The sequence below is a fragment of the Rhea pennata genome, chromosome 23 (assembly GCF_028389875.1).
Source record: "Rhea pennata isolate bPtePen1 chromosome 23, bPtePen1.pri, whole genome shotgun sequence".
Classification (NCBI taxonomy): Eukaryota; Metazoa; Chordata; class Aves; order Rheiformes; family Rheidae; genus Rhea; species Rhea pennata.
In genome coordinates this window covers 6143442-6164619 of record NC_084685.1, presented here as the reverse complement: position 1 = coordinate 6164619, position 21178 = coordinate 6143442, and the positions used below count along the sequence as shown (strand labels likewise).

The following is a 21178-nucleotide window of genomic DNA, read 5'->3' as shown; positions in this document are numbered from 1 at the left end:
CTCACCTGTTCTTCTGTACGTTTTTCCCCCCCCCTCACTGGTGTGAAATAAAACAGCGTTTAACCTGCTCAAGGCTGGAGCGGGGGCCGTCTCTGATGCCCCCATCCTGCGCTGCACCGGCCACAGGCACCCAGATCCCCATGGCCAGCCCTCTGGTGACACCCCCACCCGTGACACCTCCCACCCGTGACACCCCTGTTCCTGTCCCCCACCTGCGACACTCCAGGCCCCATCCCGGGAACCAGCTCCCCGGGATGCTGGCTCTCCCCAGCGGCTGCAAACTGGGGTGACTGGGAGGCTGCTGGAGGCGAGGGCCGGGCCCGGTGGCTTTGCCGGCAGGTGGCCCTGTGACACCGTGACAACGTGGCCGCGGTGCCAGCGCCGCAGCCACGGTGGGGGCCAGGCGGCCTCGGCCCCCTCCAGCGCGGGGGGGAAGCCGGAGCGCGGGTGCCCCGGACCGCGGCGCCCGGCGGGGTCCCCCGGCGCAGGCGGCTGCGCCCGGCCCTGCCGCCACCGTCCCCCCACCACCACCGCACCGAGGGACCCCCCCGGCAGGACCCCCGGGAAGGGGCCCCACTCCAGCGCCCCCGGCTCTCCCCACCGCCGCCGAGTCCCCGGGGGTTTGGGCCGGCCCCCGACGGTGGCACGGGGTGGGGGTTCGGACGCTCTCGCTGCAGCACCGCGGCCCGGAGCAGCCGGTGGTGCCCGCGTGCAGCCGGACTGGGGCTCCCGAAATTCCCGGGCCGCTGCGGGCGTCGAGCCAGGGCGGCCGCGCGCCAGCCCGTGTCGCAACGCCAACCGTCAGCAGCCGCCGGCCGCGGGCAGCCCAGGGGGAAGCGCGGGCTGCGGCTCGGCCGCCCGGCGCTCCGCGGCGGTTTCTCCCGAAGGGGGGAAGTTGGCACCTGGCGGAGGCTTCGGAGCGGGCTGGACGCCTGCCCGGGCTGCCGCCCGGGGCCAGCGCGCCAAAGGCCTGCCCGCGCGCGGGAGCCCACCGAACCTCTGCCAAAAGCAGCTCCTGGCCCCGAAACGCTCTGCCGGCGCCAGCCGCCCCCCCGGCGCGGGATGCCCGGCACGAGCCGCAGCCCTCCCCTCTCCCGCCGGGAGGGCACAGCTTGCACAAAACGAAGGAAAAAGCCTGGGTTTTTTTGGCAGGAGAGCAGGCAGCCCCCAGCCCTTCCAGCGCAAACGCTGCCTGCGGCTGGGCACGGGGATAAATCAGTGCATCTCGCTCCTGGCGCCCGCCGCACCGGCCGCCCCCGTGGCGGCTCCCGGCCCGTGTTGCTGGGCCGGGGCAGAGCGAGGCCAGCCCCCTGCGTGCGCCGAGCTCTCCCTACATCCCACCCGGTCGTGGCCGGTGGCAGCAGGGAAGCCAGCGACCGAGCGCCGGGTGGGCTCGGTGCAGCGCAGGGCTCGGCCGTGGGAACCCAGCTCTGCCCGGCCCCAGCCCCGGCGCGCTCACCGCGGGGCCGCGCAGTGCACACGGGTGGTTGCACAACGCCGGCCAACAGCTCTTTTTATTTTTAGGCTCTTGCAACACAGCTTCCCTGCAGCCTCCCCTCGCATCCCGGCACCGCGGAGGCACCGAGCCGGGCCGCAGCACCCCGAGCGCTCTGCCCTGCTCCCCACCCGCTTCCTTCGCCCGCCGCAGCCAGGGCGGCATCCAAAACGCTCCCTGCAGAGCCCACGCAAACCCCGAGAGCCGCTTCCCGGCGGCTTTGGTGGGAGGGTGAACTACAGCTGCCCCAGTAACTCCTCCAGGTCCTCCGCAGCACAAAGATCCAGCCTGGGAAGTAAAGATCAGGCCAGGACGCAGCCTGGACACGGCTAATCCCCAGCAGCGCTGGGTTTGCTCGCGGCAGCTGCCGGGCGCCTGCAGGAGCTGTCGCCCCCGGGTGACACTGTCCCCCAGACGGTCCCCAGCCCGGCCAAGGCTGCCCAGGTCAGGCACCGGCCCCTGCGGCGTGGGAACTCGGCGAGTGGGGCGGGAAGGGCCGGGGAGAGGGCGGCCGCCGCGGCCTCCGATGGGAATTAAAGGCCTGGAGCAGGGGGCCGCACTCGTGTCGTGGGCTTTGCACTGGGATTTACACCAGGAGCCGTTTAACCCCCCCAGCAACCATGCAACCTCCCAGAGGCACGAGGTCAAGAGCCACAGGGGAAGGATCAGCTTTTACCCTTAAATCCGAGCTGGACAGCACCGGACACAGCAGGAATGGCCCCGACTCCCGTGGGCACCGAGGGGCACAAGGAGTCAAGCAACATGCCCAGGGCCAGGGAGCAAAACGGGTGGCAGAGCTGGGATTGGCGGCAATAGAGCCCGGTGCCCTGAAACGCGGGCCAGGAGCAGAGGGGAGCCGAGGGGGGCCGGGATTTCCTCGTGCAGGCTGGCCGCAGAGCGGAGGCACCTGCCCTGCCGCAACTGCTCCACACCAGATGAGCGAGAAGCTTGCTGCAGAGCATCTCACGGCCAAACCACACTGAGAAAACAGAACCGAAAGGGCAGGAGAAAAGCAGCAAGCGCAGGTCCTCAAACATCACGGAGAGGCAATATACCTGAGACAGCAAAGCAGCTTTGGCTGCCGGAGTCAAGGAGCTCTGGAGCCGCGAGCTGCAGAGCGGGGAGATCCAGCAGCCCAGCGCAGCCAACCCGACCCTCGCGCAGGCAGCGTGGCTGGGCCGGGCTCACCGCAGGGCCACACGAGAGCCCACGGAGCCGACGGCGCTGGGGAAGCGATGGGGGCGCAGACGGGATGGTGCTCGCTTCTTCCACCCCTTCGCCTTGTGAAGCTCTCCAGCCTCGATGCCCAGCCAGGCCAGAGCCAGCGTGGCAGGGACTTGAACTGATGGAGAGCCAAGCCAAGCCAGGCCTGTGCTGTTTTCTAATCCCAGCGTAATTAATGACCTTATCTTTGGCCAAAGCTATTTAGATTAAGTGGCTGGTGTGATGGGCTCGGTGGCTGCGGCTGCACAGATGGAAGAACTACGTTTGTCTGGGGATTAGCGGAGGGCAGATGGAGCGAAGTGCCATTCCTCATCCCCAGACCACTCGGCACTGGCAGCAGCCTGAAACCCGAGACCACAACTTTCTCAGGGATTCGTGGCCGGAGCAGGAGCTGTTTCGCATTGTCTGCCCCTTCTGCGGGAGGCAGGGCCCGGAGCAGGGAGCTGAACAACGCCAAGGGAGAGCTGCCTCCCGTCCCCGTGCCAGGAACCGGCGCAGCCCTTGCAAGGAGCTTGGTAACAGTCCCCGAGTTGAGTCCTCTGAACAGCAGAGGTAAAACAGGCACCAGCTTCTTTCCTGGAGAGCAGCTTGTCACCGAGACAACGGCCCTGACGCTGCTGGCTATCGGAATAAAGCCTTTTGTCCACATCCACAGATCTCACCTGGCAGAGAAAGAAAACTCACCTGCTTCTTGCCACTCAGCGTCCGGCAGGATCAGAGCATGCCTCCACCTTCCTCTTCCCAGGCCGGCCACAGGATGGGTGAGCAAGCGCGACGGACCCACACTCTCCTGGGATACCCGGGAGCTGCTACCCCCGAAGCAACGCGTGGTGCTGGGCAGCACAGAGGGGGAGACCGCGGGCCCAGCTCTGCCTGCGGCACAGCGTCCGCTCCTACACAGGACTGGCAGACTAGCAGCTATTGTGGTAGAGGAACAACATTTATCTGCAGGGATAACAAAGTTCATATTAAACCGATTAGGGATATTAAATCCATTTCTAACAGTATGGTCATCTGACTGGACTGAGACCAGATAATCCCACCCGTCGTTCACGGAGCTGCCTTCGTGATGCCAGCCGGTGCTGGGGAGGTAGGAGCGCTGTACATCTCGCACTGCTGCATCTGCTCAGAGAGCAAGCACAGACCCGGATGCACCAAGTCTGCAACGCAACTCCAGTCTATCCACCCTGCTGCCTGGAGCCTGGGCTCAAAGCATCCACATCACATCTCAGGAGACCATGCTCATCACATCTGCGGCAAACGGGACTTCACACGCAGCCTCAGCCACCCAGACTACAAGAACGAGGTTTCACACCACCTCCCTCAACGTGGTCCCTTTGCAGCATGCTCCAGAGATGGGCAGAGCCATAACAAGCAGATCTGGGCTCAGAAAGAGGTTCAGGCGGCACTGCAGACAGACCCAGCAACACAACCATGGTGCCCAGCATTTCAAAGATGAGGCACAGCTCTGCCCTGTGCTGCCAGAGAAAAGCAAGGCCAAATTCCCAATTCTTCCCTGCTTATCTCCTTCAGCCTGAGCCTCCAGCTCACCCCTCACCCTATCAAACCACCCAAAGGAGCTGCCTGATGGAGCATTACAGAAACGATTCAACACTGAGGAACACAAACCCGAGGTTTAATCTAATCCCCACTGGAGTCTGCATCTCCAGAGCCTGCGATGGCAGATCTGCACACTCCTCTCCTCGCAGGCCGAGCCCTCGGAGACATCTCTCACCACATGGAAATTCCCAAGCATTGTGCTTGCCACTCCAAAGCCCTCCCAGGAGGAACAGTCTTGATTGCACTTGCCAGGAGAATCCCAGATGCCCTGGAAAAGGCGCTCCTGGCTTTCACCTGGAGCCACACACCAAAGAACAAGGTGGTGCAGACAGCGCTCCTGTCCTCCAGGAACAAAGCTGAGCTGTATCGCTGCCTTGCAGACGCGCAGCACACGGAATTTGCTGCTCAGCAACTCCATTTCAAATGCTGGACAGTTCCCACTGCCAAACCACAGTGTAAACCCCCGGGAATTCAGCTTTAACTAGGACAGGCTCATCTGTTGCAAACTTGATGAGATCATATCCAAGTTCCTGTTTAACAGGTGCCAGCTCTTTCTGCACCTGCCATGTGCATATGGATCTGCCTGCCTCCAACAAGCCAACATCAGCTCAGCTCCCTCAGAAGCTGCAGAAAAGGTGACTGGAGGAAGGGACCAAACCTGGACATCCTACCCTGGGACCAAAGCAGGAAAGCTGGGCCAGCTGGAATTAGAGAGCAAACCAAAATCTGCAGTTTTTAATGGGGAGAGGTACCCACAAAAATCTTGCAATTTTATTTCTATATAAAAGAAAAAAAAAACTCTCCACAATAAAGGCAGCACAAACTCATTCAGCTCCTGAGCTGCCTTCCCAGCCAAGCTGGAGGAGTGCAGAGTATTCCTGTCTCTGAGAACGGCACGTTCACATGCCAGCAGGATAGACTCAGCCATTCTAAGGATAATGCCGTGTCTCTCGCGGGGATTAATGCTTGGCATGGCAGGATGCTCTTCACAGTCTTGCCCTGGGGCCCAATCCTTTTCTAGGCAGGGCTGGAGAACTATGGGAACATGGCAGGATGAGGCCACGTGAAGAGGATCTGCCGCAGCCAACGGCCTTTGGTCATCACTTACACACCTGCCTCATCCCGAACAAATGACTCGGCTTGTTCAGTTCAAGGCCACCCAGGACTAGACGGTTCCTCGCCGTACAGGTGGAAGCGCTGCTACTCCCCTTCACCAGCTGGTTTGTAGGCCTATGGCAAAGGCAAGTTGCTGTCCTCTCTCAAGGTCTCTGCACCACCGCTGTCCCCCTTGGTCTCTGCAGTGCAGCTGGCAGACTCCAGTTTCCGTCTCTTCTTCAGATGGTGCAGATGGGATTTGGATCGTGTGTGAGCTGGAGGAAAAGGCAAACAGAGCATTTAATTCTGAGGAACTTGGAGAAAGAAACACTTGAGCCAACCCACCCCATGGCAGTGCAGAGCACCCTCAGTTCCCGTTCTCCCACGTGAGGCCATTCCCACAGAAGACTGAACTCCCAAGCCCTGCACAGGCTGTTTCGCAGACCCACTTCTGCTAGGCCAAACCATCGGGGCTCAGAAGAGAACAACCCTTTCAAGCTTTCTCCTGACCAGGGGAAGGACAGCGCCCAAACACTCAGGAGAGGCAAAAATCTGGATGTTATCCACAGACAACTTCAGATTGTCAGGTCTTGTCTCTTCCAGCGTGTTTGTTCCTAACCAAGACACAACCGCTGGGGAGGAGAGCAGAAAGGAAAGTGCTACCAAACAGGCAGCACACTGCAGGATACGAGTGAGGTTGTGCAACTCCCTGCCACCCCGTGGAGCACTGTCAGGATCATCTGTAAGCCTAGACGCCTGCACTATAATGCTGGCGATATCTTGCACATCTACAGAGGCGATAGAGATGGAGCCTGGAGCACAGTTATGCTTTTGCATAACTCCAGGGAAAGGCTCCCAGCTACGAGAGCACTTCTGCAGGAGTCTGACTGGAACAGAGGCAGGATCCTAGGGATGCAATATAGTTGGCACTTCAACTTAAACTGACATATTGGGGCAACAAGAGGTGAATTTCTGTTTAAAAACACATAGTTAAGGGCAGTAAAACCTCCTACGTTGACAGTATTATCTGCGTAGAAGGTGCTTTGTCCAACCAGACCAATCTATCATCTTAGCAGGGCGGTTTTGCTATTTCCAAAAGATCAGAGCAGCAATTACAGGAGCAAACTTTTCAAGCAGAGCCTTAATTAAATGGGCGTGTGGGCTTGTTGAATCAAGGCCCTTAGGTGTTTTCCAGTCATCTTTTTTTCTGCCTAAGGATGAAATTACATACAAAGCTGCTGCTTTATCACACTGCTGTAGGGTCACCCTTGGCTTGAAATAAAGTCTCACCTCTTATAATTTGTTGAAAGCAATACTAAAGCTTACTGTGGCTTGAAGAAGGACTGACTTCTGCTAGTGTCTGAGGAGATCTGCTGTCCATACAAAGCGTAAAATTAGATAAAATTTAAAACTCTTCCACAGTCAGTGGGGTACTCAGAAGCAGGTCCCAGAACTACTTGATTTAAGAAAACAGACCAGACTGCAGATTGACTCAGCTCCCACTACTGTTTCACTTCCCTTTGAGCTTTTTACATTTTGCAGTTAAAAGTAGTACTCCATTTTGAGCCATTTTTTTCCTACCATGTGGGGATTTGAGTCAAATTCAGCTGGATGCAGAGAACATATAGCTTGGTCTAGAGTCAGAGAAGTTTTAACATCTATCAGGATTTGGGACATCCTGAGAGGACATGTAGCTGTAGTTGTAGCTTTTGAGGGTATCTTGAAGAGTTCTCACTCAGCCATGAAACTTTCTGTACCTAGAAGAAGGGCTTGGACACTGTTAACTTGCAGAGTCCTCTAATTATGGAATAAGTAAAGTTCCTTCAAAGCACCTCCACATTAGCACAGTAGAAGTAATAATTCTCACTAAAGTAATAATTACATTTACAAACTGATCTCACTGTGCTTCCTACTTGAAGCTAACTTCCATCTTTACATTTTCAGCAGCTCCCTGGATCAGTAAAAATAAATGACCCATTCAAATCTGATGACCTGCATACTACTTATCTTTGCTTTGTCTCTGCATATATTGCATTTGGGCAACACGTGGAGATTTACCAGTTCTGCTTCTCAACTACTTTTTGTTTCTGCTTGTCAGCACCAGTCTCACAGCATAGATGAATTCACTAAGTTAATCTGATACCAACTGAGCTCTTTTAAAATCTATTGAAAACAGAAAAATCCTTTCTATTACCACTACAGCTAGAAACACTTTGGGGTTTGTTTTATTCTTTTTTTTTTTTTTTTTTGAAAAACACAAAAAGAATGAAGTGATGGAGCAAAGCTGAGCCATTAAAAACATTAAGAAACTTTCATTTTAAACAACAAAATTTTTAGTAGGAACAAATTTGTTCTGTCCCGTTTGACAAAATACCTAAAGTGCACAGAAGGACCGGCAACCCAGACTGATGGGGGGCAGCTCGGCGGTTTCACGCTACGTACGGATCCCCACGTCCAGCGTGACGGCAGAGCGCGGCAGAGCGCTCACCGCGTGCCGGGGAGCGGGAGGAGCCCAACAGACGGCTGCTGTGGCACGGCTCCGGCACCCCCGCTGGGCCTGCAAACGGCTGCTTGCATACGCGGGCTGTTAACAACCCACGATCACGCGCTGAGGGTCACCCGGCCAAGCGGAGACAGCCAAGGAAGCTGCTCCGCTCCGCAGAGCCGCCTCGCTCCGCTGCCTGGGCGTAGCTGCGGCTGCCGGGCCCAAGCCTCCCCGGTTTGCTCCTTCTCACCTTGCCGGATCCTACCTGCCCACTCCCGGTCCCCAATGATGACTCTGTCGCAGAGCTCACAGACGCGATGACTCCGTTTGTTCTCGTTTACGTCGTACTCCATCTTTATGGGCTCTGCTGGGGGCTCTCGTCCCTGCAGATTAAACGATGCCTCAAATCAGTTGCTATTACTCGCTCTGGCTGTGTTTGCTTCTGTAGGGTTTGGGCTGTGAATTTTCCGTACCAGGTACTAAATCTAGCAGATCAGAAGCTATAGTTTTACCATGCAAGACAAGTGGAGTACTGGGTATTAGGGAAAATTCTCAGCTTAGAGATTACATCTCACTGCCACTGCAGAGAAAGTAAATTAGATCCAAGGCTAGACATGCGCAGGGACAGTTCCCTTCACAGGAGAGACCAAGCTCCCAGTTATGGGGTCTGGACACTGCTGAGTAACAGGCTTCTCAGCCATGGCTTACATGTTAATTCTGGTTATCCAATACCTGGATGAAGCTCTCCACAATCTCTAGAGCTGGTTTCAACACATCCTCCTCCCACTTCAAGAGATCAGACACTTCCAAGCCGTACACCGGGGGCACATTGGGCCCAGGGCCTAGAGAGAACCCAAAAAAGGAAAAAGGTAAATCACTGTCAGAATTCCCCTTAGCAAGCCACGTCCCGGCACCCAAAGCAGTCTGGCAGCAGGGTCCTCCGTGGGGGCCGCGCTGTGACCGGGGCGATCTGCACTGCCCGTATCTGCTCGCTCTTTGGCATTCAGAAGCAAATGGCAACTGACTTTTTAGGGCCAAGACAACCAGAGACCTTGGCTTGGGGGGCATCACCTTTGCAAACAGCAAGAACACCAAAGACCTAAAGCTAGTGCCTTTGTGGCTGTTTGCATTTAGGACAGCAGTACGAAACCATCCTCACCGGGATCCCATCACAACCGCAAACACTTCCTCCCTGCCGTGGTCCAGAGGAGGCTGCAGAAGACCAAAAGCGAGATCCAGGCACAAAGCCGCCACACACGAGGAAGCACACGCTTGGAGCCTGGAGCAGGAATCTGCTGGTGCAGGTTCCCGCTCAGGCACTCCGTTCAGAGCTGCAATTGCTCGTGCAACCGCTTGTGCAGGGGCCAACACACTCAGCTCACAGCAGCAGGCGCCACTTCACTTGCACCCTGACAACGGGTTGTTTCAGAATCAACGCTCCAGCGCGAGGGTGCGAGGTGCTCGCCGAGGCCCAGCCAGGGTAGGACAGCTGCAATCACAGAGCATCTACTCCCTTTGGTGATGGCGCTGCCTGGCCGCAGCTCACCTGCCGGGAGACATCGGGCACGCGGCCCCGCTCGGACAAAGCCATCAAAGGCTGCCGCGCGCGAGTCTCCAGCAGGTGCTGCCTTTTATTGCCATAACCACAAACAAGCTCCCGGCAGGGCTGATCTGAAGCACACCTGCCACCAGAAAGGTGAGCCAGAGCCACCAAGCACACGGCTCCAGGCAAGCTCTTGCACCCAGTTCAAAGCCTGTCTTTTGACTCGAGTTTCTTCTTGCCTTTTTTTTTGTTTTGCCCCTACCAAGCACCTTTCAACAAGTGCCCGGCTCCCAGCTGCTGCTCCTGGCCCTGCTCCAAGGCTGAGGATGGGATGGGGAAGTCCTGCTGGCTTCCAGCCACCGCGGCGAACAAGACCCAGGCTAGGAGCAGCCAATGGGCTCCTGCTCCTAATCCGGAGGGCAGCTGTCAACTGGGCTCTTTGCCCTGCACAGGGAGCATGTGCGGATGCATGGGGAGAGGGTCTGTGCCCCCTTCCCAAGCTCCTCAGGAGCCATCAGCACGACCGGCTGGAGGGACACCGCAGCCAGCACCACCCACCACCGTATAGACACAGGGCCGAGCGTTTGCCTGCTTTGCTCTGCTGGAGTATTAGCTGTCCGGGAGCCAGTCTGGCTGGGAGGGGAAGATCTTCCCGGGAAAGACAACTAGAAGGTTCAGGGGAAACAGTCAGAAGAACCAGCTTTTCTGAGCAACTGGGCAGAGAGCCCATTGCCACAGGCTGCTGGCAAGATGAGCATGGACAGCACTGGGGGGAGCTGTCTCAGGAGAGCTGAACAGCTACACTGCAACTGGGAAGGAATCAGAGCAAGGTCCCATGGTGGGACCACAGGGGACCAAGTGCTGGCAGCCCCTGGAGGAATAAGACACCTGCACAGCCAAGGCAGCATGAGCCAGCAGGAAGAATTTGGGCAGCATCCCCTGTCTTGGGAAGGTTCTTTCCTGTGCAGGGCCAGGGGCTTCCCAGGATGTGGCTTTGGTGACTGACCTTGGGCACGCTCTGTGGCAGGGAGGCACCTACTCACCCAACTGCAATTGGAGCTGGCCCCTCTGGCTGAGGAGCTGCCAGGGGCACCATCCCCCAGCGCCTGCACGGCCATTACCCCCCTGGGAGACAACAGAGCTGCCTGCCCTCAATCAGACAAGATTTGCACCCCCCACACAAATGCACACTGCCCCAAAGGTAAAAGGCCACCAGTCTCCTCTCTCAAGCCAGGAGCAGGGGATACTCAGAAGAGGCTGAGAAGAGATGCGAGAGAAGAGGGACGGCAAAGTGGGGTGGAAGCACAGGACTCACGTCTCAGGAAGCGGTTTCGGACCCATTTGTTCTGCCTCCGGGCATATCTCTTGGTTACTTGTTTCAGTGCCTGGATCCCTTTGAAACAGAAGGTGTAAAGAAAAGAGGGGTCAGCTCAACTCTGCAAGCTGAGCTCAGTGCAGAGAGTAGGAAGAGCCTGTGAGCTCCAGGAGGGGATCACCAAGCCAAAAGTTTGCCCTGGATTGTATAAGGCTCACTCAATGTAAGTATTTCTGCTGCCAGTTTGAAGGTCTCCAAGCCAGCAGTGAAAAGTGGTAATCATAACTAAGCAGCTGAGCTCTGCCAAACAGACTGGAGGGGCAGAGCAGAAGGGCAAGACAAGGTGTCCCAAATGCCTCAGAATGAGCGCTGGGGGGAAAGAGCCTCACACCTATGCCCCAGCAGTGTTTAGCAGGTCATACAGTCTGTTCAGGGGCTGCACTGCTCTCTTAACACCTAACTTGAGCTGTTCTCAGTGCAAACAGAACCCAAGACTCCTTGTTGTATCCACAGTGGGCCCAGAAAAGGGTTTACTAGAGTACAGCCTTTCAATATTTAGTACAAGACTTATCGTACCCCTCCATAATCTTTTTTTTTTTTTTAGTAGACACAACAAGCCCCTTCTGCACTAGACTTGTTTTTGAGCCTTTTATCATTTCTGTGGTTGCTTCAGCCTCCATCTCAGCTTTGTACTGAACTCTCCTTGCCACAGTCCGACTGCTCGGGACCTCCGCTGTGCGGAGAGAAGCACAGCACCCTTCTCCTTGCTCTAACAGGCATCATCTCTGTCCAGACACTCCAGAATGACACCTGAATCAGGAAGTATTTCACTACTGACTTCCTTAAACTGTGATCCGCTAAATTCCCAGATCCTTTCCCATGATTGTGCTGCTGAACCAGATGCTCTCCTAGCTCCATTTCATTCCATCTTTCTGTTCTCAAAGCATTGAAAACCTAACTGGGATTTCCCAAGGATGTTCCAGACCTGCCATCTCCTCCATCACCCAAGTCATCAGTGGATCATCTCCAGATACCATCTAAAAAGGAGTCTCTATGCCCTGGCCTGGCAGAGGTAGAAGATGCACCAAGAAAGGTACAGCTCGACCCCAAGACGACCTGTCCCAGCTTCGAGCTTGGTTTAAACCATCACACAGTGTCACTTGGAGCTGCAAGGGGCAAGCTGGGCCTGAGAGATGTAGGGCATGCAGGATGCTCTTCCTACCTTTTTGCAGCAGCAGGGCACTGGTCTCAGGTGTGCAGTTCCCCTCGTTGACAAGGTATTCATGGAACTCCTTGAAGCCAATGGACTGAAAGATGCCATGCTGGTAATCCTGGCTAGAGAACAAGACCACAGACAGAGGTCAAAGCCGTCTCCTATAGAAGAACGCCAGGAGACCACAACCCTCCCCACAATAGCCAAGATCTCTGGGTCTCACTCAGCACGACTCCTCCCCCTGCCCACAACTGACACAAGCCCAACAGAGCTGGAGAGCAGGCAGTGCTAGACACAAGCAGGAAGCCAGCCCAGTGCCTTCCGCAAAGGCCCACACCAGCTTTGCTATGCAAACACCAGGCAGCACCAAGTCATTTTTACTGAGGGAAAATACCCATGTGCAGAAGCATGCTAGGAACAACAGCTCTGTGAGAGACCAGGAGCATCCCCCAGCTCTGGACCAGGATCTCATTAAGGTCTGCGCAAAATTAATTCACTGCTGAGGCCCAGGCAGGGCAAGTTGGTCAGAGCCCTGCATTTGTCTGGCAGGTGGGACTGGGAGCAAAAAGGGAGCTGACTTCTCACCTACCGGTTCTCAGCCACCTTTTCCTGATTGTAGCGCCGGTGGAAATCCCGCAGCTCCTCTAGCAGTCCTGCAGCCAGCATGTCATCCACCCGCTTCTCCAGCCGCTGATCCAGAGCTGGGAGGAGGAGGGCAGGACATGTTCAGCTGCTCAGAGCCATGCTTTCAGGAGGCCCAGAGCTGGACAAGGTGCCAGAATGTGGGTCTGCACTCCTGACCTCTCAGTCCACCTGGGGAAGGCACAGCTCAGCAAATGAGGAGTGCAAGCCCTCCGTCATACCCCTGATGGCAAAGGAATTGCAGCCCAGTTCAGAGAAGAGGCTGGGGCAGGAGCCAGCAGTCAGCCCTGACCCCACATCGTCCCTCTCAGCCAGCCAGGGGCTGCACAAAGCCCACTCTCACCTGCCTGCTCTGCATGAAGCCACAAGATGCAGGAATGTGGGTATTTCAGGGGCCCACCCAGGGGTCCCCCACCTTCTTCCTCCTGCTGCCGGTGCAAGATTTCACTATGGGGGATCCCCGTCTCTTCAAATACTTGGAGGCTCCTGTAAGCAGAGAGAGATAAAGCTCAGAGGCTGGGTGAGGATGAGCTTTTCCACCTCCTCGGTAGCCCTGGGGGCTCCAGCAAAGGGAACCACAGACATTTGCTATGATCCAACCCTCTCATGTCAGGGGAGGGCAGGTTTCTTTCCCTTCCCGTGCCTGGCATCCTGAGCACACCCAGGTCCTGGGGTGCTCCTGCACACGGCAGTGCACACCAATAGCTCCCAAGGAGCCCAGAGCACAGCCACCCACTTGTGCCTAGCATCGGGACAAGCCCCGCGGGGGACGGGCTCCTAGCTCCAACCCTGCCCTTTCCAGCCAACCGGGGCTGCAGGGAAGGGGCCAGCGCTGCTCGGGGTGGAGGAGGCTGCAAAGGGTCACTGCCAATTCAGCCCAGCCCAGGCAGGGAAGTGGAGAAAGAGGTGTGGTGTGCCCAGCCCTCCATCCCCCCTGCACCGTGCGAATGCGGTGGGCGGCACTCGGCTCCCCCTGGGCCAGGGCTTGGCTGGGATGGGCCCGCCAAGGTAGCAAGCCTGGTCTTGCTGCCTTGCTGTTCCCACAGAGCTCAGGTATGTTACTCAGCCAGCACGGCAGCCTGAACTTTAAATAGCTCCAGATGAAACCCTGCTGCTGGGGCACCGCAGCTGGAGCCGGCCCTGTTGCACACAAGCCAGCAGCAATGCACTGGCCTGGACCCCAAAGGCTCATCAAGGGCAGTCCAAGCTGGGGGCTGTGTGGCCAAAGACCTCAGGGCTCCAGAGAGCTCTCCCAATGCCCCCTGCAGTGCTCCAGGGGCCCCCAAACACCTTGATAAGAAGCTAAGGCACACACCTGGGGTGGGAGGGCCCATCCTGCCATGCTCACATGTGATTCCTTGGGATGGGAAGACAGGATGCTGGCAGGCTGTGGCACCCCGTTCCCTGCATGCTGGGCTCACCTGGCCACTTTGCGCTTGTCGTGGGGGTGCAGCTTGGCCGCCATCTCGGGGTCCACCTGGCTCAGGCGGCGATGGAGCTCGATCCCGTCCATCTGTTCCAGCTCCACTTTCCTGTCGGTGACAGGGCCAGGAGCCGCACTGTCCTTCTCCTACGGGCACAAGGCAGCCCCAAGTCAAGCCACCGATCTGCCTGCGGGCCAGCACAAGCAGGACGATCCCCCAGACCCGCGTGGTCCCTGCGAGCAGCCTAGGGCTTTCCTAAGGGCTGCCACAGAGAGTCTCCAGCCCGATCCTCGAGGGATCTGGTCCACTCAGGCAGCAGGTAGTGCAGCGTGCCCTTGCCCCGCTCAAGTGCAGGGAGTACTGTGCCTTGTCGCAAGAGCACGGGACCCCTCCCCAGAGCAACGCGCAGCCCCGCAACGCTACCTTGGTGTCGACAAGGACCTTCCAGAGCAAGGCCTCGATGTAGTAGTTGGTTCCTCCCACAACAATCGGGATCTTGTCTCGGGCAAAGATATCTTCAATGTGCCACAGTCAGGGAGCGTAAGCGGAGATGCACAGGGGGGCAGAGGGCCGCAGGGAGCAGCAGCCCAGGGCCCTGCTGTACCACAGCAGCCTCATGCCCATGGGACTTGCTCCCACATACTCCATCCCAGAGCAGAGGCTGCAACAACCTCTCCCCAGGCCTGTTACTGCTGCCTTACAGCTTCGTTGCATCCATGTAGCCCCTTGACAGCATCAGCCTCACTGCAGGGAGCAAGCTCCTACCTGCAGACCCATCCTGCCACTAGTCAGGGTCCCTCTCCCCTGCCCCAAGGAGTCAGTGAGGCTGCGGACAGAGTTATAGGTCCTCTCTCATCTCTCACCACCCTCTCCTACCTGCGCCAGCGTCAGGGTTCAGGGCTACACCTACGCACTGCCAGGGAGGGCAATATCCAGCTCAGCACTGTTGCCATGTAGCAGGGATCTCCCCTGGCCACCACCGAGGAGGGGTTGCTTAGGGCACTGCCTCAGTGTAAGGAGCTCAAAGTCCCTCTCGCCAGCATTATCCTCTGAAAACTGGCATTAGCAAGGCTGATGCAAACACAGATCTTCCTTGCAGGCCTGGCTGTGGAGGAGGGCAGTCTGCGTCTGCTTGGCCAGCCAGTCCGCAGCGTGAAAGGATATCAGAGCCACGGCTTTGTCTCTGAAATCCACCACCGTGTAGTTAGAGACGAGGGGATCCACAAAGCTGATCATGTGGTGCCTGCACAGTCGCTGCTCCTGGGGAGACACCTTGTTCGTGATGATGTCCAAGCCCTTGTACACCTGGGGAAAGGGAAGAGCCCATCGTTCACCTCTCTGTGCACATCGCACAAAATCCCCACGACCTCCCCTCCTCCCCCTGCGTACAACCACTGCCAGCCGCGATCAGTCCCCCGGGCCCTCGCAAGGGGAGACAAACTGCTCGCAGCTGCCTGCCTGGTCTTACACGACCCCGCAGAGCCAGTGACGAAAAGGTGCCCGACTGACCCGGCAATCAGGGAGCGGTGTCAGAGCCCGGTCAGAGTAACCAGCCAAGCCCAGCTCCGAAGTTCAGTGCTTGGAAACACCAAGCACCGCTGCCTCCGAGCCGCAGGCTCCTTATCTGCTGCGGCGGTAGCTAAAAGTTCAGGTGCGCCTCTCTCCAAACGCTGATCACTGGCACGGCACAAAGTCTTGTTTGGGGACAAGGATCGCTGCTTCTGCGGCACGCAGAGATCTCCGTGTACAGCACGGCACCTGACTCCGCAGAGTCTGCTGAACATGCAAATGCTCTTAGCTCAGGCACACACGAAAAGCCTGGCTTTCACCTGCTTCCTGCTCCCAGCGGGCCGCATACAGAGAGGAGGGAAACGCATCAGTTCAGGGCGGTGTCCCCAGGGAGAAAAGAGGCACCATCTCCTCCTTGCAGAACCACCAGAGACCCCAGGGGCAGGAAAGGCTCTTTAGGAGCTTCAGTAGCTCCCAAGCGTGGGGCTGGTGTCTGACAGGCATTTTAAGTCACCAGCAGTGAAAGACATACCCCTTCACCTTCCTTGCTCCTGGCCTCCTGCACGCCAGGCAAACACTGCTGAGACAGTGCAGTGAACCACATCTGGAAATAGCCGAGCAAAGCAAATTTGGTGAGAAACAAACAAATAAAATCACCAAGAGCTCCAAAATCTAAGGAGAGGAGCTGGTACGAAGCAGCAGTTACGCGCTGCTGGGCTGCACCGTCTGCCAAGGGAGGCAGGAGACACTGGCAGGAGTGACCAGCAGCATCTCGTTGCTTTGAGATGTGGCATCTCCTGGCCTCTGAGTGGCTGCCAGTGTCTTTAACATTGATTTGGGGATATATAAACTGGGAGAGCAGCCCTGAGAGACGCTGACAGTCAGCTAGATAGTTAAAAGTGGAACGGAAGGAAAACCCACCCCAAACCAACCCTTTGGGAGCATTCTTGGTAAACAGCCAAGGCAACCTGTGATCTCAACGGCACACGTCTGAGTCACAGCCCAAATCCACCCTCTGGGCTGCACAAAGCAGCAGTAACTGCCCGGCCCTCAGACCCACGCAGTGCAAAAGCAAGCCGCCTCGGCGAGGGGTGCCCCCGGGCCCTGGCACCGCACTGCGAGCCCGGGACGCGCCTGGCAGCCTGCGCCGAGCGGCAGCTGCAGCCTGCTCTGCAGAGCTGCAAACAAGCACGGATCAGAGCCGGGGCCTGTGCCCCGGCCGGCCCCGCGGTCCTGGTAGCCGGCACGTGGTCGTGGTGGGGCACATAAAGCCTTTCTGTCCAGAAAGTCCAGCACTGCACCGTGCCAAGGACTAAACACCCTCCGTGCCAGGCAGTGGCTAAGGCTCTGCTTCATGCTGAGGGCGCAGGGAGGATGCGGTCAGCTCTCAGCAGCCCCCTGCTTGGAGCAGTCTCTCAGCCTGGGGCAAACTGGCCTCCTGAGAGAAGCAACTGGAAATGGCTGTAATAATTTCCTCCTCCATCACCCAGAAATCCATCCCAGCCCCAGACTTCCAGAAACAAGTTTCCCCTCAATCCCCTCTGAGAAGCTGCCAAGCCTCCAGCTGCAACGCGGTCTCCATCCACCGCCTCCCCTGGCCCCAGACAGGAGAAGGGCAAGGTGACACAGAGGTGACTCGTGGGCAGAGAGTGGCAGCAAGGGACGACGCAAGGTTACTGGAGCAGGGAAGCCCAATCCCGCTTGGAGCAGTCATGCGAGCTGCTCGGGCAGCTGAACCAGCTGCAGCCCGGCAAACACTCCCTTTCTTGCCTGCTTCTGCCCTTCCACTTGCTGCTCTGAAGGCGAGCGCCAGCCTCTGCTCCCGGATCCCTCCTCCGTGGGGACAGCCCGGCCCGGGGGCAGGAAGCAAGGGGGGAGCAGGAGGGCAACCAAATGTTCTTCCTTTCTGCCCTGCAGAAATCCAGCTGGCTCCAGGGGATGGAGCAGACAGAAGGAGAGGCCCGAGAGGCAGCTCTTTGCCAGCGTGCCCTGGGGCTGCCGGCAGCCCACTGATCACCTCCCATCAGCCGCCGGAGCGCAGCCAGCCCAGACTGACTACCGCCATTCAACGCAGGTCTCCAGTAGACACCAAAATCCTGATCCAAAGCATTTGAATCGAGCGAGCTTTGGCTCGGCGCCTTCCATCCCCCGGCAAGGGCCATCCCAGCCCTTCAGCTCCTCCGACTCCCACTCGTCTGCCTGAAATCGCGGCCGATACACACTGTTAATGGGAAGGCTCGGAGGCGGCGAGGAGCTCCCGGCGCCCTGCTCGGGCAAAAGCTGGGATTTACAGTTCGCACTCAAATCCCCCAAGGTTCTCCAGAGATTAAACACTGAGAGCTTCCCTAAATATCTGGAAACAAGAGGAGGAGGAACGCGGTGTCAGCGTGGGGGCTGGCGGGAACAAAGGCAGCCTTTTACCCACCCGCAGCACCGAGCAGGGCAGGATCCCAGCAGCTGGCTGTCGGCAGGGCCTCGCACCGAGACGGCCTCCCCGCGCTCCCTGCTATTTTCGGCAAGCGGCTCAGATAAGCCTTTGTTGCTTTCTAAGGCCCCAAAACAGATTAGCAGCAGCCTGGAGCAGCAGGCCTCCGAGACACCAAATACAAGCTGAGGACTAAAGATACTTAGCCTTGACAGAGTCCTCCCACCTCGCCACTGAAAGGACCAGGCAGGTCAGTCCTAGACCTCAGAGCAGCACCCTTTCCCCTTTTCCAGGGTAGGGAAACCAAGGCAGGAGGCACAAACACCAGTAACCCTCAGAAAACAGCACAGGTGACGATTCTCAGCGCAAGCTTTGGCTCTTCCCAGATCCTCGCTCTGCCACGCACAATCCTGGAGAAGTCGCTTAGTCCCTCTGTTCCTCATCCGAACTGCAGGGGTAAAGGCACTTTCCTTCCCATGAGTATTGAACATGACAAGCGAAGACGTATGGGGACCCCAGGCGTAGCCAAGCTACTCACAGCTGCCAAGAGTAAGAGAATTTCAGAGGGAGGAAGGACTCTAACGAAGCTAGGATGAAAGAAACAGAAGATCCACCACTTCTCTATTCTCTGCCCCTAGAAAGATGCCAGTGCAGCCTTTGCCAAAGCCTTTCAGACATCCTCAAGACTTCATTGCTGCTTCAAAACACAAAATCCAGAAGGGACAGTGCGATGAAGAAGGGGTGACGCCCTCCAGCAAGCTGCACTGGGACTGCCATGCTCTCGCCACCACACTAGGAACGAAGCAGGGACCAGCTGTACCCAGGCTGGGTTCTCAGCGGAAATGACTTACTCCTAAAGCAAACTCGCTGGGATGACAAATGGCAACAGAAAGGACAAAAATTAAGAAGCCGCCAGATTAACCAGAGCTCCTGAGCTTGGAGAGGGAGCGGTTAGGTCTGTAATTTGACCACAGCGACCCACAGCCATGACGAAAACACTTAGGAGATAGAGGGACGTCTGTGCGCGGGGACAGGTGGGCTCGGGGCTGCCCGACCCCCTCTCACGCCTGGCCGCAGCTCAAGCAGCTGCCTAAAACAGTGCCAGCGTTTGTCAGACCTTTGCGGAGCCCGGGCAGGGCGCAGCCATGAATGCACAGAGGGGGCTCAGGGCGACGTGGTCACAGGCAGCTGTCAGGGCAGAATGAGCAACGGGATTTTTTGTTGTTTTACAGGCTGGAAATATTCCCCTCTGCAACCTAAAGCAGATACGCCCTGCAACTTTTCCATAAGGACGCTGGAGCCAGCTCTGCGTGCAAGAGAGGCAACGCAGAGACATATCCCACCGGCACAAAGCGGCAAGAAGGGAGACCCAGTTTGCTGCTGCGACCGCCTGAGCAGGGCACGGGGGTTAGTGGAGTGCGGTGGGGGCGGCGCTGGCTGTGCCGTTTGAAGCTGTGCCTTCAGGCGGCCCCGGACCGGGGAGAGGCAGGGCTCCGCCGGCCCCGAGAGGCCGCGCTGAAAGCACGCTGCATTACGGGATAAAAGTGCCGGAGCTGCTCGGCTGCCGCTCCGCAGTCACGCTAGAACGAGATTAAAAGGAAAGGAGGACAAGAGCCGCTCGCGCCCGGATGCCATTGGACGCCTGCAGCCACAATTCGCTGAGCAGCCACATTCCCATAGTGGGAGCCGAACCAACCAGAGCACAAAATATAGGCTTCAAAACATCCATCAGCCTGGAAAAAAAAAAAAAAAAAAAGTCTACAGTGTGCCAGGCAGCTCTGGCCCCATCCGCAGAACTTGGGATGCGGCAAGAGCCTCAAGTTCATGATTGACCACTGAGGTCCACAGTCCAGTTATTAACTCCCGCTGCAGGCTGAGCCCACGCTTGCTCCCAGACCCAAGAGTTTCACCATTTGGCATTACACAAATAGGCACAAAGTCAAACAAGAGCTTTGGGGTTTGCTTAGATCAAGAAGATTAGTATTAGTAGGGCTGTGCCTGCCAAGCCACGCTCAGAGAAATTCCTAACGCAGACACTACGGCAGAGAAACTCACCTTGGAAATTTAACCGCACCTGTGCGACAGCTACCCTAGCGCAGACGGGGCTCTGGCTCCAGCGAGAACCACCATTACCTCCTTTCCCCAGCACACAGGCCCAGTCCAAGCTTGGGAACGGCCACTCAGGGGGACGCAGCAGCCCCTCGTTAGGGAGCGAGCCTCGTTTCCCGAAAGCACCGGTCGGCAGGAAGGCGGTTCACACGACCCACTGAGACAGACGGCCAGGAGGGCGGATAGCCGGATTTAGTAAACTTAGCTCAGACCTCCAACTCTTATTCCCCAAGAGTTCAAGTAAAATGAAAAAAAAAAAAAAACACTCATACAAATAAAAGCTTTCCTACTGTTTGTTTTAAATTCAGGACAGGGAATTCTAACCTAACCCTCTAAAGCACAAATATCCCAGTACAGGAAACCAGCAGGTGGAAGCAGGAAAGATCCACTGTGAACAGCACAAAGTGCAGAGGCAGCAGTGTTGGCAGAAAATCCTTTTCTAAAAGGCATAATAAAAACGTTAAAAGTTAAACCTGATGGAAAGTTCATGCGTTGTACAAAAGGAACAGTGAAAGTGCTGCTTAAGAAAGAAAATACGTTGCTAGAACAGTAACAAAATCCCGGCAGCAGCCCAAATCTACCTCTTGTGATAAAATGCTTGTGGCTGAAAGCAATTAGGACCAAAGGCACGCGGCTGGCTTCACCGGTGTTTACTGACCCTGACTGTGAACGGACATCCTCAGCAGCGGCACTTGTAATGAGAGATGAGAGCGCAGGGAGCATCGCTGGCAAGCACCTAACATTATTTTTAATGCTCTTTCCTGCGTTTTGCCACTACCCGTTCGGGGGACGCGCCCCGGCCCCCGGCCTGCTCCTGCTGCCTCGGCGGAGCCGCAACTCCCCGGGCTCGGTTTTCCTCCCCCCAAACAGCAACAACAACAACAACAAAAGGGGAAAAAAGGGGGGGAAAAAAGGAAACAACCGAGGGGATCTGTGCGGCGGGGGCGGTGTGAGGAGGCCGCCGCCGCCGCCGCCGCCGCGCGGGGCCCGGGCCTACCTGCATGGAGTCGGCGCTCACGATCTCGCCGCCCAGGCGCCGCCCCAGCTGCGCGGCCAGCGCGGACTTGCCGGTGCCGGTGGCGCCCAGGATCACCACGAGCGGCCGGGGCCGCGGCCGGGGCTGGGGCTGGGGCTGGGGC

The 21178-nt window shown here is 57.3% G+C and overlaps 1 protein-coding gene across 1 annotated transcript; it reads right to left on the bottom strand.

Annotated features, from left to right (window-relative positions):
- Positions 1–5006: 5006 nt before the first annotated feature.
- Positions 5007–21172, bottom strand: TRIT1 (tRNA isopentenyltransferase 1). Its single transcript, XM_062594025.1, has 11 exons — positions 21037–21172; positions 15161–15301; positions 14420–14518; positions 13994–14142; positions 12916–13058; positions 12520–12631; positions 11940–12052; positions 10718–10795; positions 8592–8701; positions 8125–8242; positions 5007–5649 (listed from the first exon to the last, which is right to left on the bottom strand). Exons 1-11 carry the CDS (start codon positions 21040–21042, stop codon positions 5510–5512), a joined length of 1209 nt encoding a protein of 402 aa, XP_062450009.1. The 5' UTR covers positions 21043–21172; the 3' UTR covers positions 5007–5509.
- Between the last annotated feature and the right edge of the window lie 6 nt (positions 21173–21178).